Source organism: Erithacus rubecula (genome assembly GCF_903797595.1).
Source record: "Erithacus rubecula genome assembly, chromosome: 24".
Lineage (NCBI taxonomy): Eukaryota > Metazoa > Chordata > Aves > Passeriformes > Muscicapidae > Erithacus > Erithacus rubecula.
The window spans coordinates 1,682,667-1,699,272 of NC_136676.1; the positions used below are offsets into that span (position 1 = coordinate 1,682,667).

Genomic DNA, 16,606 nt, shown 5'->3' on the forward strand with positions numbered 1-16,606 from the left:
TCTTATCAAACACAAATATTTACCTGATCCAAGGTCTCGTGAGATCCTTGACACCCTTAAACGTGTCATTTAACTAGGGGAATCTATTTTTTTTCCCCCTCAGTTTAATTTTAATTGGGTTTCAGGGTTTTTTTTCTTAGAAACTAAGCGTTTTTTAAAATGAAGGATCCCTCCAACACATTACTGCTTTGTTTTACTCACCAGCTTAGCTCTGCAGACTGCCTAATACATCTTCTCATCTGCAATTCCTGCCAATAAGGAAACTAGGAATTATTTTGACATTAATTATCTACGAGGAATTGAAACAAAGAAGTCAGTGAGCAATTGATATTATTTAAATTTAATGGAGGCATTCCATTTAAAAATATCACATGTGGTGTGGCACAGCAGTTGATGGATTTCTGTTTCCTGTGAGCATATTCAAGGGCAATGGAAAGAGGGCAAGAAGAGAGGTCCTGCAGGTTGCCAGATAAAGGAATGTAGGTGAGAGGAACTATTTCTCTGCTAAATAATTTTAGCCTTGCCCTTTACATGCCACAGACTCAAGATTGGGAGTGTTGGTTTTGCCTCTTCCTCTCCAATTTTGTGTGTAACTTTAAATGACATCAACTGACATCCATCCTTTCTCAGTCCCTTTCCCATCCCTGCCAGGGTTAAAATGATAATCTGGGCTAAAACTGCTCGTTTGTAAACACCCACTGCCTGATTTAGCAGCCTTATTTCCCACACTGTCCCAAGGAAAGGTGTTTGTGTGTTCAGAGAGTGGGAACAGCAGCTGTGGGGTTTTGCAGGACATCACCTCCAGGTGTTCCAGGTAACATCCTGCGGGAGGGGACACGGACATGAACAAAATGGCAAAAGCAAACCAACACAATTACTAGTCTGGGATAAAAATTGTGTGGAAAACACATAAATGTCAACATATAAGTAGTTCATTTTGTTTGCAGTAATGAGATTTAGCAACAATGTGCCTTGGCATCGAGCCAGCTCAGCCAACTGTTGAATTTATTCTCTGAGAGATTGCTTTAAGTCCATAACTCACTGGTGTGCCCAGCGTGCACCTTGGCCCAGTCCCTGATCTCTGGGATTAATTGTTTCAGGCAACAGTAACAACCTGGATCTCCTTGTCACAGGAGGCTGAGGAGTCCTTCTTGCACCTGCAGTGGAATTTAGGAGTGCAGCAAAGCATCAGAGACATGAGCAACCCCAAAGTAAGCAGGAGACAAATTACCCACTTCACCCTCCCCGAGTACATAAACGGGAGGATGAGCATGGCGAGGATCACCCCCAGCAGCAGGAGCAGCACGAGTCTCTGCACAGCCAGGCTGGTGTGTGCTGGGCTGTTTTCCTCTGTGATTAGAATGTCTTGGCTGCTCTGAGTCCAGCTATTGCCATCCAGCCCCAGGGCACAGATGTACACCTCAGGGTTTGAATCGAGGCTCTCCAGGCGCTCCAGGATGTCCTCTTTATCCTGCAGCGTGCGGATGAGCCCCCCTGACACGAAGGTGGGTTTTCTGCAAAGAGGGCAGGTGATTGTCCAGATGTTCCCCTCTTTCCTGAGGATCAGCTTGAGGCAGACGGCGCAGAAGGTGTGCTGGCAGTCCAGGAGCTTTGGGACCCTGTAGATGCTGTACTTGTTGAAGCAGATCATGCAGTCCATATCCAGAGTGGCTGTGTCTGAGCACTGGTGGTTCAGTTCCAACGTGCTCATTTCGGGAGAGTTTGTGTTCGTTGGCATAGCAAGTGGCCTTGAGTTTGGAGAGTCTTGTTGCAAAACTGCAGGTTCAGAAGCAGCAGGACTGTCTCTCTCTGTTCCTGAAGGTCTCTCCATTTCTCCAGTACGCTCTTCAGTGAATCCCACTCTCTTCTCGTGTTTTGGGTTTTGTGTTACGGATCCTGCTCTGCTCATTTCTGCAGCACCTCCGGCCGCGGGTGCAGGACTGTCTGCCTCAGCCTGCAGTGCTCCAGCAGCTGACGATCTGTTTTCCTTGTTTGGCTTGTCAGTGAGTTTCTCCATGGAGATAAACCTCAGTGCAGCTTGTCTCCCCTTAGCTGACGGATTTCCCGAGTCTCTGGCTCCTTTTATGTGTTGCTGTACTCCTGCTGTATGCCTGATTGATTAGTGAGAGCCTTAAGCGAGTTTTGCTCTTACAATACGATGTTTTTATGACATGGGGACCAGAGTTAATGATTGATTTCTCAGCCAAGACAGTTTACAACGACTGATAGTATCAGTGGGTAATTCCTGTCCAGAAGCAGACTCCATGGCATTAGCAGATCACTCTGACAGCCAGACACTACCATTATTATTAAATTAGAACCCTCTGAGCTGAAAGCAATTTCGTTGTTCTCTAAAGAGTGCTTTGCTGGACAGTGACAAGCTTGGGGGAATGACCTGTTTCTAACATTGGGGTGCTGAATGCAGTGCTTTGATTAGAGTGTATCACAAATTTTGAGCTCTCTAGGTATGAAGTTTGCTCTTGGTTTAGAAATATTTACTACCCTACAGCACCAAGTGAAGAATGAGATTGAAATTATTAATTTGACTGTTGAACATCCAGTTGTTATTAGCTCTTTTATCCTAGGGAATCGTTTTTTTCATCCTAGGATAACTCTTTTGTCCTCTTTGTTTTAGTCATCACAGGATTCCCAGTACAAACTGAAGCATGACTGAGGCCCACACAGGCTCTCTCAGAGTCCATGAGAGAGTCTGGAAGCTAAAAGCAAGACCAGTGTCCTAGATAGTGGGACCATTTTCTTTCCTGAGTGTTCACCAAACAACCTCATGCACTTGGGAATGCCCTTCCTGAGTGGTTTTGTGAAGATTCATCCCATCTGAAAAAAATGCCTGAACAAAATCACTCAGTCTCTAAGTTCTTTCTGCCTTTTTATTTGAGGAGTCAAATAAAGACGGTTTCTCAGCAAGAATCCCACAGAAGGGAGAAATGAAAGAAGGAAGGGAAGGATCACTAACCCCAAATACCCAGATGAGGTCAGTGGTATCAGCAGAAACACAGAGTACCACTCTGGTAGCCTCCAGTGCACCTGAATGCTCACACTGCCTGTGCCCCCATGTCCCAGCCCCTCCCTCCCAGAGAGGAGCAGCAGAAAGAAATGAAACAACTGCAGATGAGGAGGGCAAGGAGTTCAGGAAGGCTCTAATCTCATGAACTCACAGGAGGGGGGGGATGAGGTGAGAAGAACTTGTTCTTATTTGCTGAGAAATGGAAGGTTTGTCGTAAGTAAACTTCATCAAAGTGCCTGAGCACTGCTGTGTTTCTGCTGATGTGGCACATGGTGCTGCTTGATGGACTTTTGGCTGACCCCAAATTTTAGGAGCCTGAGTATGTCTCAGTTGCAGAAGTTGGTATCAAAGTGCAGGAATGTCTGGAAGTACACTGGTGAACTGCAAGACTCATCCATCTTTAAAAAGATAATTTTCTTTTGCATTTCATATAACTCTATGTCAGCAGGTTCATGCTGTTAAAAAGATCCAGGAAAACAGACTTGCCATTATTACAATAATTTAGAAGCTTCAAATTTGCTCTGTCAGTTCCCATGTCAAAAATGGAAATGTCTTAAAAATTCCTGATTCCTATTTATTAGAACAATATAAAAACACCATGCAGATGTTGGAAGTTGAAACAGACACCAAGAGTGACAACTACACTCCTAACATAAAAAATTTAAAACATGTCTATCTGCTCTGTGTTCTACCAGTAGGTGGGGGTGACTTGCCTGTATCTTTTGTCTTACATGCTGGAAAAATAGGTTTTTGTTGTCCTCCACTGACAAAATTTTCAGCCAAGCCCTGATTCTGGCTCTGCTTTGTCTCTGGTGTCACGAGTGATGCTCCCTGGCTGGCATGTGCCTTGTGCTTAAATGAATTTCTCACAGCCCGTTAATGCTGCTCAGGCTAATTACTGCCTCTTTAATCATTTGCAATCAGTTTGTGTACTCACACTGTTTTACAGCTTTTAGCGTGTTTGCATAAGAAAAATGTGTTCCTATGAAATGCTTTGTATGGAATTATTTATAGTAGGAAATAAATACAAAAGAGCAGTTGTGTTGATCCTAGGGAAATCCTCATGTGCCAGAAGCAAAACACCCCAGAAGATACTGGGGATACTCCTGTGAGCTTCTCCCTGTGCTGAGCTGTGGCTCAGTTTGTGATGTGAAGCCTCTTCTTGTATTCCTGGGACTGTCAGCATTCCTCACAAAGCTGTTTGGATGTGCCTGCTGAGCTAGGAATTGGAAATTCACAGTCTCCCAGAATCCCAGATTGGTTTGGGCTGGAAGGGACCTTAAAGCTCACCCAGTGCTCCCCCTGCCATGGCAGGGACACCTTCCACTATCCCAGATTGCTCCAAGCCCTGTCCAGCCTGGCTTTGGACACTGCCAGGGATCCAGGGGCAGTCACAGCTTCTCTGGGCAGCCTGTGCTGGGACCTCCTCACTCTCACAGAGAAGAATTTCTTCCCAGTATCCCATCTAGCCCTGCCCTCTGGCAGTGGGAAGCCATTCCCCCTTGTCCTGGCACTCCAGGCCCTTGTCCACAGTCTCTCCATCTTTCTGGTCAGCTCCCTGACAAGAAAGCTACTGAAAAGCTGCACTTAGGTCACCTGGAGCCAAACTGAACAATTCCAGTTCTCCCAGCCTTCCCTCATGGAAGAGCTGCTCCATCCCTCTGCCCATCCTGGCCTCCTCTGGACCCGGCTGATGTTCTGACAGCATCGGGCAGTTTCTGTCACAAATCCCAGCAGAAAAACCAGAGCCATGGGCACAGCGATGCCGCGGTGGGTGCTGCTGCTGGGCGATTCTTTAACCGGCTGCTGTGGGACAACTGGAAGAGCCAAAGAGCAGGAGGATGGCAGGAAATCCTGCCCAAGAGCCCTGCTTCAGACAAATCACCATCTTGCTGTGCCCCCTTTCCAGCATCCTGTGAGGAGTCTCCCTCAATGCCAGAGGAAGCAAGAAGCGGAGGTTCAGTTTATTACACATCTGACATTCAATGAATGGCTGCTGTCCCAGCTCCGCTGCCGCCCCGCCGCTGCTCTCAGCCCCGTTCTCCTGGTGCCACCTCGCGGGTGGTGCATCTCTCACCTCCCTGCCTTGCTGCGGAATGCAGACACGGTCTGGGGTGGAAAGGCAGCACAAAGCGCCCGCCCGTGAGGACAGTGCGAGGCGTCACGGTGAGCAGTGCTGGGCAGCAGGGCAATTAGCGATAGCGGTCAATTAGCCGGATCCCGGCAGCTTTGGGTACAACATTGGTGATTTGTGGCGCTGCTTTCCGCAGCCTTCCCTCGCGGACACGCCGTCCCTCCCTTCGCCGCTGCCGCTTTTCCATCCCCAGGCTCGTTTTCCCCGGGACCCTTCCGCCTCCTCCTCCTCGAGCATCCCCCGGGCGGGAAGTCATGTGACCCGCCTCACGTGACCCGTGGTGGTCACGTGGCCCGCGCCGGTGTGGCGGCCCCGCGGGGATGTCCCGCAAACAGGCGGCCAAGGCCCGGCCCAACGCCAGGAAGGGCCGCCGGGCCCGCCAGCCCCCCGCCGCCCCGGGACACAGCGGCGGCCTCGCCGGCCAGCTCCGCGCCCTCGGCCTCAAGCTGCGGGAGGTGCCGGGAGATGGGTGAGCGCCGCGCCGGGTGTCCGCAGCGAGGCCGGGGCCGGAGATTCCCCGCACATCCAGCCCCGGAGGCTGAGGGCTTCCTCCTCCCGTGTCCCCGGGAACTGGGGCTTTCATTGCCCCCCGTGTCCCCGGGCTCTCATTGCTCCCCGTGTCCCCGGAACCGGGGCTCTCATTGCTCCCCGTGTCTCCGGGCTCTCATTGCCCCCCGGGGGCTGAGCGTTTCCCCCGTGGGTGAGGTGGGCCCTGTGCTCCGCAGGGATGAGGGGATCCCCGCTGGACCCCTCGGGGATCTCTGCGGTTCTGCAGGGCCTGAGGGCTCAGCCAGCCCCAGCCCTGGTGCCCAGGGGGCCGAGGGCTCCATTGCCCAGCAGTGGAAGGTCCATAAATGTTCTTATGGAACACTTTCACCCTTTTCTTTTCTATAAGGTGGAAGGGCAGCAAACGTTTCTGCTGAGAAGTTGCTCGGTGGGGCATTGCTTGGCCCAGCAGTTTTACCCTGACACGATCACTCAATGGCAGCAGCCGCCATTCAAAGCACAGGGACTGAGCTCCCCTGTGCTGAACGGGGCAGAATGAGCACAGCCCCTTCCCCTGTCACCCCGTGTTCCCTCTGCTGCCTCACACCCCCCTCTCCTCCCTCTCAGTAACTGCCTGTTCCGTGCCCTGGGGGACCAGCTGGAGGGGCACTCCCGGAACCACCTGCGGCACCGGCAGGACACCGTGGAGTTCATGCTGAGGCAGCGCGGGGACTTCGAGCCCTTCGTGGAGGACGATGTGCCCTTTGACAAGCACGGTATGGGCTCATCCTGGGGGCACCATCTCATGGCCTTGCAGCTCTTACTGACCAGTTCCTCATCCCAGAGCTGCCTTAGGGCTCCTCTCTAGTTTTTAGATGCAGGGATTTGATGTTTATGGCTGTTGTGATGCTGTGGGAAGGTGAGCTGTTTAATCCGTGTTGAATTTGTCTTGGAAATTATTTAAATTTAGGAGAAACTTAGAGAGGCCAAAAAGGCAAGGGGTAAAACTCAGGTGTTTTCAAAGGGAACTTAAGAAAAACTGTCTAGTTCTCCTTGAATATTGGTGGGTGTTTGGCTGTTTTGGTGAGTAGCTGATTTCTCTGGGATTCTTTCTCCTTAACACTCAATATTTCCTCCTAGGAATTAAGGGGAAGATCCAAAACAGGCAAATACCACCATTGATATGCCAGGTACCATGCAGATGATGCCTGAAAGTGGTTTGGTCACTCAGTACGTGGCACTCCTCCTCCTGAGCTAACAGAGCCAGTGGCCTTGCTTAGTCTAAGAGTGCAGTGCCTTTTTTTGAGATTTCTGTAATCATTTAAATGCATTATCTCATGTTGCAGCCAGATTCTTGCCTCAGCACTCACTATTTCACAGATGGGATTTCCCTCCCACAATTTCTTGGGCTCATGTTGAAATCTCACCCCTTGTTATCCCTCTGCTGCTTTTGGAAGTATCAGAAATTAGGTTTCAACTCTTACAAATGTTTTTTTCCTTTAGTTGCCAATTTGGCCAAGCCTGGTACTTTTGCTGGCAATGATGCTATTGTGGCCTTTGCAAGGAACAATCAAATTAATGTGGTTATTCATCAGTTCAACGCTCCACTGTGGCAGGTGAGAAACAAGGCTTCTATATTTTCACCTGATTTTTTTCCTGTGGGATCAATACTGTGGAAAATTTCTGATTTATTAAAAAAAGAGCAGTAGCTGCAATGATCTGGGCAGGGTGCAGAGCTGTGCTTGGTTTTTGAAGAGGGGGAACACTTGGCTAGGAGAAGAGGGAAGGAAAGAAAACAGTGAGTACATGAGAGGTGACTTTGTGGAGGCAGAGCAGCATGTTTTACTTGGGTTTTAAGCTATGAGTTTCAGTGCCATGCTTTGTCTCAAAAGATCAGGCTGCACTTGAGCTGAGTTTTCTGATAAGAATCCCAGAATGGGTCAGGTTGGAGTGACCACACTGGATCATGTGGTTCTGTCTCCCTGCTCTTGAGGCTGACCAGCCCCAGCTCCCTCAGCCATTCTTGGGCAGGGAGATGCTCCAGGCCCTGAATCATCTCTGCAGCCTTCACTGGCCCTACTCCAGGGCTGGGCACGGCACTCCAGGAGTGTCCCAGGGCTGGGCAGAGGGGCAGGGTCACTGCCTGACCTGCTGCCAGTGCTGCTCCCAGTGCACCCTGAGCCTCTTGGCCCCCAGGACATCCTGCTGGCTCAGGGACAGCTCACTGAGCTTGGGACCACAGGGACTGTGCAGAGATGCTCCAGCAGGTCACCCCTGCCTCTGCAGGTACTTGGGGTTGTTCCTCCCCAGGGCAGGACCTGAATCTGCCCTTGTTGAACTTCAGGCAGTTCTTCCCTGCCCACCTTTCCAATCTGGTGAGTCCTTCTGAAGGGCTGCACAGCCCCCTGGAATTTGAGCTGGGCTTAAGGAAACCTGCCCAATAAGATTCAGGAAGATGGAAATGAAGGTAGAGCAGGGCATGCACTGTGTTGGAGTGAAACTCCCATCAATTCAACATGGGATGTGGAATGCCAAGGCTTCTGACAGGTAGAGAAATGATGTTTTAAATTTTAAAACCTTAAAGTGGTGTTCAGTCAGCTCCTGGAAAAGACTATGTGGTGTGGTTTCCTCTGACAGAGAGGCACTGAAACAAGTAATCCATCAGGTCCCTCATTTTCTCTTTATTGTTGTTTTTCCATGGCAAGTCCACACTGGAATGCTCAATCTGCCTGGTCATTGAGCAAGTGAGAACCTGTATTCAAGTCAGGATTGTTTCTGGCCTCTGTTTACAGACAGAACCAATGAAGTATATAGATTAAACAGGGCAATAAAGATAAAAAACCAGATGAAAGCTGTCAGTGACGTCTTAAATACATTCAAAGCAGCATCACGTGAATTCCTGCACTCAAGTTTAAACTCATTTCTAGAGAGCCATGGGCAGTGGGACAGGTGGGAGAAGCACCTGTGCAGAGGCACTGACCTGCAGGGGAGGTCACAGGAGTGGTTTTCCTGTGTTGTTCCTCAGTGTTATAATTAATGAGATTTTGATGTCCTTGTGAAAACCTTGGTTCTTTAATCTCCTCTCACTGACCATGTTAGGGTGTCAGTACAGAGCTTGTGATCAGGTTCTGTCTTGCCTGAGCAATGTTGTTGGTGAAGGGTTGTCCAAGGCCCTTGAGAATGGTGTGAGTTAAGAGAACTGTGAGTAGTTGCAACATCATGAAAAGCTCTTTGCAGGTGCAGCATGGAATTTTTTTCTCTTTGAACACCCCTTAACTTTTTTGATAGTGACTGTGAATTATAGAATTGTTGAAAAAGTTGAAAAAGACCTTTAAGATCATGGAGTCCAACTGTAGACTCAAGTTAGCTGAGATTTATAGGTTAATTTATTGGCTTTTTGGATAACAGGCTGGTTTTTTTCCCGTTTTTAATCTGCAGCTCTCATTTACTTACCAGTTTCAGTGTGTTCATAGAATCAGAGAATCCCAGGTTGATTAGGGTTGGGAGGGTCCTTAAAGCCCATCCAGTGCCATCCCCTGCCATGGCCAGGGACACCTTCCACCAGCCCAGGGTGTTCCAAGCCCTGTCCAGCCTGGCCTTGGGCACTGCCAGGGATCCAGGGCAGCCACAGCTGCTCTGGGCACCTGTGCCAGGGCCTGCCCACCCTGACAGGGAGGAATTCATTCCCAATATCCCATCCAGCCCTGCCCTCTGGCAGTGGGAAGCCATTCCCCCTTGTCCTGGCACTCCAGGCTCTTGTCCACAGTGTCTCTCCATCTTTCCTGTCAGCTCCTTCAGGCACTGGGAGGTCACAATTAGATCACCTTGGACTCCTCTCCTCTCTCCTTTCTCCTCTCTCCTCTCTCCTCTCTCCTCCCCTCCCCTCCCTTCCCCAATTCTCCCAGCCTTCCCTCATGGGAGAGCTGCTCCATCCCTCTAAATCAATTTGGTGGCCTCCAGAGTGAAAAGAGGCTTCTCTAATGAGCTAAATTGGCTAATTTTCAAATCTTTCAAGAGCTTTGGGATTTGTTAGAGACCTATTCAGGCTCTGGCAGAGGAGAAATGTTTAAAATAAATCTTACCAAGTTTCAGCAATTGAATAATTTAATAGGATAGAAAGCAGGAGTTAAGTATAACCAAGTGTTGAGTTGGAACCTGAAGCTGAGCAAGTGTAAAATAGATGAATGGAGAATTAATTGTTGGAAAACCTGAAGGCATTAGTGCAGCACAGAGTGCAGACAGGGCTGAAAGGTGACTTGGTGTGTGGTCTGGGAGCTGAGATAAGGCAATGCACAGACGTAAAAGGGTTGGGAAACTCTGGAGCCCTAAAGCAAAGAGTTCTGCTCCTTGGCTTGCTGACGTCTGCTCCAGGAGGGCTCTTGGGTCTTTGAACTTGGGCTGGCAGGTCAAGCCAAGCTGGTCTGCAAGTGCAGTGGGATTTTCTGCATTCCTGGCAGGAGCTGGAGTGCTGTGTAGCTCTTATCTAACAGTTTGAGACACTGATAATCGGGGTAGGAGCTGTAGTCTCATCAGTACAGGTAATACTCAGAGCAGGAATTCTGTGGAAACTGCTGTAACTTGGTGCTGAGAAAACAAAGCAACATTTGGTTGTTAACAGTGCTCCTGAATGGAGTTAATACATTTTCATGGATTTGCTTTCTCTTAAAAACAAAACACAGCTGGTTGGAATGCTGTTAAAACAGCATCTTGTCCCAGCTGCAGATCAAAATTTATTCTGAGTGACTGTTTCCACTGTTGCTGAGTGGCCTCTCTTCCCTCATATTTGAGGGTAAAATGACATGGTACATTCTCTTGCTGAAGTTGATTCTGGGAAGATGATCAGCAAACTGATAGCTCCTGTGGAAAGTTCAGGAAATAGTTCAGAGCTTTCCACAGAAATATTTTCACTCCACATTTCGTTTGTTCTGATGCAACTGCCCAATATTTTCCATCTGCCTTTCAAACCTTCCTCGCTTCCTATTTCAAAACACTCCCAGCGACCACATACTCTCTTCCTTCACGGCTTTAACAAAAAAAAAAAACAATGCTCTGGAAATGCTGCAGTGTGTGCAGATGGTCACCTGCAGTGTGTTTGCTCTGTTGAGATCCGGGGCACGGACAGGAGCGACGCCAGGGAGCTGCACATCGCCTACAGGCACGGCGAGCACTACGACAGCGTCAGGAGCGGCGGCGACGACTCGGAAACGCCCGCCTGCCTGCGCATGGAGGTGCGGATGGGCTAAGCTGCCCTGAGGGCACCGGAGCTCATGCTCAGGAGGGGCTGGGAAGGAGGATTGCACCTTCTGGGCTGGAAATGAATTCAGAGGTGATGCTGTGATACGGGATGTCTGGAAGAGATCTCGTTTAAATGATGTAATCGCGCGCTTCAAACGGAAAAACAGAGGGAAGGGAGGAAAGAGCTGGAAATGCAACAGCTGGGTGTAGTTGTCCTCTTCATATCTCCCTTTTTGATGTTGAGGAGCAATTGTGCTGTGCTTGAGGTTCTCTGCACACAGCTGAGGTGTGGTATTGCATTAAAAAAATCAATTTAAAAGCTCGTTTATTGATTCATGATGTTGTAGCACACCGGAGTTTGTTCAGCAGTGCAGGAGGTGTGGGAAGCTCTCAGTGATGACAGTTTCCAAGATGGTTTGGCACAGGATGCTCCTCAGAAAAGTGTGCCACGATAATTACTTTTATTAGGATGTCAATTTTTTTTGGATTGCATGCTTGTGTGATCTGCTGGGATCTTATCTTCTTCAGATGCTTTGCAAGAAGGATTCGAATAAGGCAGAGGGAGTGAAGCCACAGAAGGGCAACTCTGAAGATGAGACTGAAGTAGAGGAGGAAGATGCTGTACAAAAAGTGTGCAATGCTACTGGGTGTTCAGTAAGTATTGAGGAGCCTTTCTGTGCTTAATGTTCAAACTTGGAAGTAGTCCTGGGAAAAATTCATGTTGTACAAACTTGAGTACCACAGCCATCAGTCAGGGTGCATCTCGTCCTAGAATCAACCCTTAAATGCAGGTGAAGTGCCAACTTTTCTGTGGATGCCTAATAATTTTGGAAGGTTTGTCTTGCAGCTCTCATAAAATTCACTTGGGAACAAATCTTGTAAATTCTGAAGTCCTTTGGGGGTGTTGAAGATCCCAGATAATTGGATAATCTGTGATTCTTGGCTGTTGGCACTGTGCAGGTGCTTAGAACAGAAATGGCCAAGAGGGAAACTTACACTGCAAACAGCATATTCCTTTTTTCTCATATCTTCAGGAATTTAAGGTTTTCCCCCTCAACTTTTCAGAAATGAAGCACAGACCAACTGAATGATCACAAAAGCAGCAGCCTCCTCTCAGTGGTGCAGGTGTTGTTAAGGCAATGTAGGTCAGAGATTTGAACTTCTTCAGTGTTCTCCTTTCACTTTTGTGGACAGGACACAGATTTAGTAAGCCACATTCTGGAAGTGGAGGACTACAATGTGGAATCTGCAATATTGACCATCCTGCAGATGAAGGAGGAGGAAGGAGTAGGTGAGTGCTCAGTTTGTCACCTGGGACTTTGGGTGACTGTGATGTTGGTGTTGGGGACAGCAGCAGGACACAGGTGGGGTTTGTGTGTTACTGGAAGATTGTTAGTGAGGGCAGCTTCAATCCAGCTTCCAAAAAACCCCAGGACTTCTGGGAAAAGGAATTGGCTGGCAGTGTGACAGCTCTTGGGTAGAAATGTCTGAGGAGAACCTCTGCTGATGGCAGGTACTGAGGAGCAGCAGGAGCCCCTGGGCAGGGAGCAGAAATCCTGCAGCAGGACACTGTGGGAAGAGAATGGAACTGGTTCAAGAATCTTTGGAAATCAGAGCTTGCATCAAGGTGAAGCAGAAAACACCAAGGGAGGAGCTGGATCCAAGGAAGAGAACAGAGCCAGCAGGAGCTCAAAGGTGTGTGAGGGGTTTGGCAGCAATGTGAGCACCCTTCAGTGACTGGGGGTGCCTTGGCACTGCTTACTCAGCAGCTCTCTTCTCCTTTCTGTTAAAAAGAGCTTCTGCACTTCATTTTGCCACTGCTGCAGCTGTGACTGCTCTGCCACAAACATTTCCTGGTGACACGTGGCACTGTTCCCAAAACAACTTGGAATTAAGTCCTGATAAATAGTTAGGAATGTCTTCTGGCAGCTACCTTGGTATCTGCTTGTCTCTTATTAATTTTCCCCAGCTGAGCAGAGCATGTGTGGTTTGAACTTTGTTTTCATCTTTCCCTTTCAGGTAGCCAAGAAACAAAAGAAGAAGCAGCAGTGGCTGGAGAAGAAGAAGCAGCAGGAGGAGAGGCACAGGCAGAAGGTCCTGGCCAGCAAAAGGGACAGTGCAGACACCAGGACAGACACAGACCCAGCCAAGCAGGTCACCCTGGTGAAGGCCATGGCAGCCCTAAACATATGACTCAGTGCTCTGATGAGTAAAGCAAATAAAACTGGTGAAGACAAAATTCCCCCACGAGAATTTCCAGGCACTCATGGTTATCTTAAAATCCATCTCTGCTGAGATTTCCAAGCACAAGAGAACTTCCTCTTCCTTCTGCATCAACCTGTGGTGAGAAGAGTTTAATCTTAACAGGAAGTAGAGATTGTAATCTTGGAGTTACATGATGATGAGAACCTTTTCTTCACACAATGGTGTCAGATTTGTTTTGACATCTCTAGGTGTGCCTGGTTTTGTTTTTTCTTTTATTTAATTATGCCTGCAGGAGCTTTATTTTACCTTGCTGCCAGGGAAAATTTAACAAATCTCAACTCAGGAATATTTCTGGTGGGTCTTTTTCTATTTAAATTCAAATAAAATAAGGCAACAGAGTGCCAGAATCCTTTCCAAAGCAGAGTGTGTCAGCCAGCACTGTCTCAAACATGACATCCCTCTTGTTTGCCATGCAGGAATGCAGTGACAAGCACTAGGGCTGCTGGCATTGCACTGGGCTGGTTCAGAAGTGATGAATGAATACATGGAGAGAGATGGGAATTGCTGCATCCATGCTTGCTGAGGTTTGGGATCAGCTCCCTTGAGATTTACAGTGAAAAAAAACAAAACCCAAAACAATAATCCCAGTGAACTCATGAGAATGCAGAGCTGATTCTTCCAGTCTGGTAAAATGTGACAGGAACAGGCTTGAAGTTTCTGGTGAGTGTTGTTACTTGGACACCTGGAATCTCATCCCCTTTGCCCTGTTCCAGAGTTTTTGGGCTACTCCAGGGCTTTAATCCAAGCCAGGAGCTGCACAGGTGTTATTCTCCAAATGAAATTAGTATAGCCAAAGGACCAAGAGTCCTGGGAAGAAGCTCCCAAGCAGCAGGGGAAACCTGCCTGTTTCACTTCATAAATCAAGCTTTTTTCCAGAGTAGGATTTTTTTCATCTGTGAATTTGGATCAAGGTGAAAGGACTGTGGGACTCAGCCTTTGATTTCTGGCTCACAGTGTTTCAGCTCCACTCAGGTTTTTGGGATTGTAGCAAGCACTAAGCTTGAAGAAAGCACATGTGCACTTACACACAGGAGACACCTCATCAGCCAGGGCAGAGGTGAAAGGGATTTTTTTAAAGTGAGTGTTTCCTTTGGAAGATTTGTCTGTGCTTAAAGTTCATAAATCAGCATGGAAATTCAATTTTTTTTTTTCATAACTGCCAAGAACTGGGCTGGTACTTGGTGTGCTCTGCTGTTGCTACTTGAAGAATAAAAAGAGGAACTCTCCTGGAAGAACTGGTGGTGTAGGAATTCCTTTTTCTCCAAGACAGTAATTTTTACAGTAGTGGGAAGAGAGGTGAGTCACAGCTTAATGGGGAGAAAGTGCAGGTTCCTCCAGAGGGTGATAAGTGGTGGCAGCAGGTTTGGCAAGGCAGTGGCAGTGTCAGCTGTGTCCTCCCCTGTCCTGTATTTTGGTCTGAAAGGCAGGTGTGTTCTGCAGGTTTGAAAAGATAAGAATTTGCATTTGTGCACTGTGAATAAGAGATTTTGAATTGTTCAATGAATTGGGGTTTTGTCCTTTGGAGCCAGAGCTGATAAGAGATTGCTTGTTGCCTGAGAGCTGTGAAGGGAGTTGTCCTGGAGGCTGAGAAGGAAACTCAAAGCTCAACTATCATGTGCAGGATGGAAGGGGGGTCTGCAACAGCACCACGAACAGCAGAGGGAGAGACTGGCCTGCAGCTCGTGGCCCCTGATACATGGAACAAAATCTGGGGCTGAAAATGTTTTCATTTCCAAGTGTAAGATGATTAAAACAAACTCTTAATATGCTGGGCTCATAAATCTTGACAAACCAGTGAAATTCCCTTTATCTTTGTGCCTGCACAGCCATTCCATACCCAAAGATGTTAAAACTGATTTTGCCTGTTTCATGTTTTTCCCCTTGCAATTTCCACCTTCCCAATGTATTTTTTTTTTTTTCCTTCCTGGGGAATCTTTGTGCAACATTCTTCACAGAACTCAGTTTATGCAGTGAAATTTGCTTTGTAAACAGGTCATGGATTTTTCTGGAAGGAGGAAGGGAGACAAGAAATGAGCAGAAGAACACCATGATTCATCCATGGTGTGTGTTTACTCCTTGGTGGAGCTGAGTGCTCCCTAATCTGCAGGCCAAGGACAGACAATAAGCACTGGATATTCCCTTGGGCTTTGAGGAGGATGACTGTTTGTTTTTAGCTGCTGGCTGACAAATTTGAGGGTATTTTGGCTGTTGCTGCAGCAGGGTCACTGTGAGCCTCCCAAGGGTGAGTACACAGCAGGAGGATGTAGAAAGCCACTTTCCCTGCATCCTATTTCCCACCATCATTTTCCCTGGACTTGTTTTCCCAAATCCTGCCCCTGCAGGTCAGGAATTCAGTTGAATTGAAGTTTTTTTAATAAGTTTCAAGCATTTAGGCAGGTTCTGGCAGACCTCCATAAGCACATCTGTGTATGGAAAAGGTTTTCTGCCTGTCCTGCTCCTTGTTCCTATTTAGGAGCTGCCTTCTGGTTTATCTCAAACTTTGCCATATCACCCATGGTCTCCATGTCTGCAGAGCTTTGGGAGCTGCAGAAAGGGAGTGAAATTGGGCATGAAGGACAGTCCATCATCCAGTGGTGGATGAAAGGAGATGGTTTGTGCTGGTGTTGAGCTGTGGGGTGGTTCCTGGGAGTTTCCTGGGTGCAGGCAGCTTTAGGAGGCAGCACTGGCTCTGTCTCAGCCTCTAGAATCCTTATGGACTGTAGAAAATGAGAAGAAATGAGTGGTTTGGAGTTACAAAAATACCACATTTAATGTAGGAACATGAGGTGGGGGTGTTGTAATGAGACACTGAGGAGTCAGACAGGAGCTCTCAGAATTGAGGTGGAAATCAAGTAAATTACCCTTAAAACTCCTTTATTTTAGGCAGATCACATCTCCAGAGGCAGCACTGCAGTTGGAGGTGCCTCCTGAGACCCAGGATACAGCAGCCCTGGTTTGTTAGAGGTAATTAGGGCTAATTTGGGATCATGTGCAGCTCAGGTGTGGGAGAAGTGGCTGCAGCCACAGGGGATGTCTGTCTGCAAGAAAGAGCCACCCAAACCTCTGAGACCCCAGCAGTGGGCTCCCCCTGCCTCAGTGGGTATTAATTACTTCAACAGTCATTAGAATTGGATGGGGCTGGATTGTGGATTGAGGCTGAGCTCCTGGAGAGAAGCTGGGCTTGGAACCTGCTTTGGGGTTGGGGTGCAGCAGCACTTGCTCTTTCTGTGGGCTTTTTTTTTTCCCTCTGGAGCTCTTAAGATTTACTGTCTGTCTGCTAAAATGTCACTTTTGCTCATTTTTAAAGAAAAGTGTGCAAGAAGGAACATTTTCTTCAAGAAAATCAGCCCTCAAGCTCCATTGCTCTTACCTACCCCTTCCACCACCAATTCCCATAACACAACACCAGTCTCAGTTTTAAAACAGATCTTTATTTGCAGGGTTTGCCTCATTGTTATGAG

The 16,606-nt window shown here is 48.0% G+C and overlaps 2 protein-coding genes across 3 annotated transcripts; one reads left to right on the forward strand and one right to left on the reverse strand.

Moving 5' to 3' along the window:
- Positions 1 to 327: 327 nt before the first annotated feature.
- RNF186 (ring finger protein 186) lies at positions 328 to 3,613 on the reverse strand. The gene has a single exon (XM_079326092.1). It carries the CDS (start codon positions 2,015 to 2,017, stop codon positions 1,097 to 1,099), a length of 921 nt encoding a protein of 306 aa, XP_079182218.1. The 5' UTR covers positions 2,018 to 3,613; the 3' UTR covers positions 328 to 1,096.
- Positions 3,614 to 5,442: 1,829 nt separating this feature from the next.
- On the forward strand, positions 5,443 to 13,506 carry OTUD3 (OTU deubiquitinase 3). Of its 2 annotated transcripts, XM_079326475.1 has the most exons (8): positions 5,443 to 5,628; positions 6,273 to 6,421; positions 7,149 to 7,261; positions 10,751 to 10,873; positions 11,409 to 11,534; positions 12,075 to 12,171; positions 12,394 to 12,575; positions 12,900 to 13,506. In XM_079326475.1, exons 1-8 carry the CDS (start codon positions 5,480 to 5,482, stop codon positions 13,071 to 13,073), a joined length of 1,113 nt encoding a protein of 370 aa, XP_079182601.1. In that variant the 5' UTR covers positions 5,443 to 5,479; the 3' UTR covers positions 13,074 to 13,506. The 2 variants fall into 2 exon arrangements, with proteins under 2 accessions (XP_079182601.1, XP_079182602.1); XM_079326476.1 differs by lacking the exon at positions 10,751 to 10,873 and having other exon boundaries at positions 12,900 to 13,202.
- Positions 13,507 to 16,606: the final 3,100 nt, after the last annotated feature.

Coding starts and splice junctions, on each gene's coding strand:
- RNF186 (XM_079326092.1), bottom strand. CDS start 2,017: ATGGAGAAACTCACTGACAAGCCAAACAAGGAAAACAGATCGTCAGCT.
- OTUD3 (XM_079326475.1), top strand. CDS start 5,480: ATGTCCCGCAAACAGGCGGCCAAGGCCCGGCCCAACGCCAGGAAGGGC. Junction 10,874..11,408: donor CCGCCTGCCTGCGCATGGAG/GTGCGGATGGGC, acceptor TATCTTCTTCAG/ATGCTTTGCAAGAAGGATTC. Junction 11,535..12,074: donor GCAATGCTACTGGGTGTTCA/GTAAGTATTGAG, acceptor TTTTGTGGACAG/GACACAGATTTAGTAAGCCA.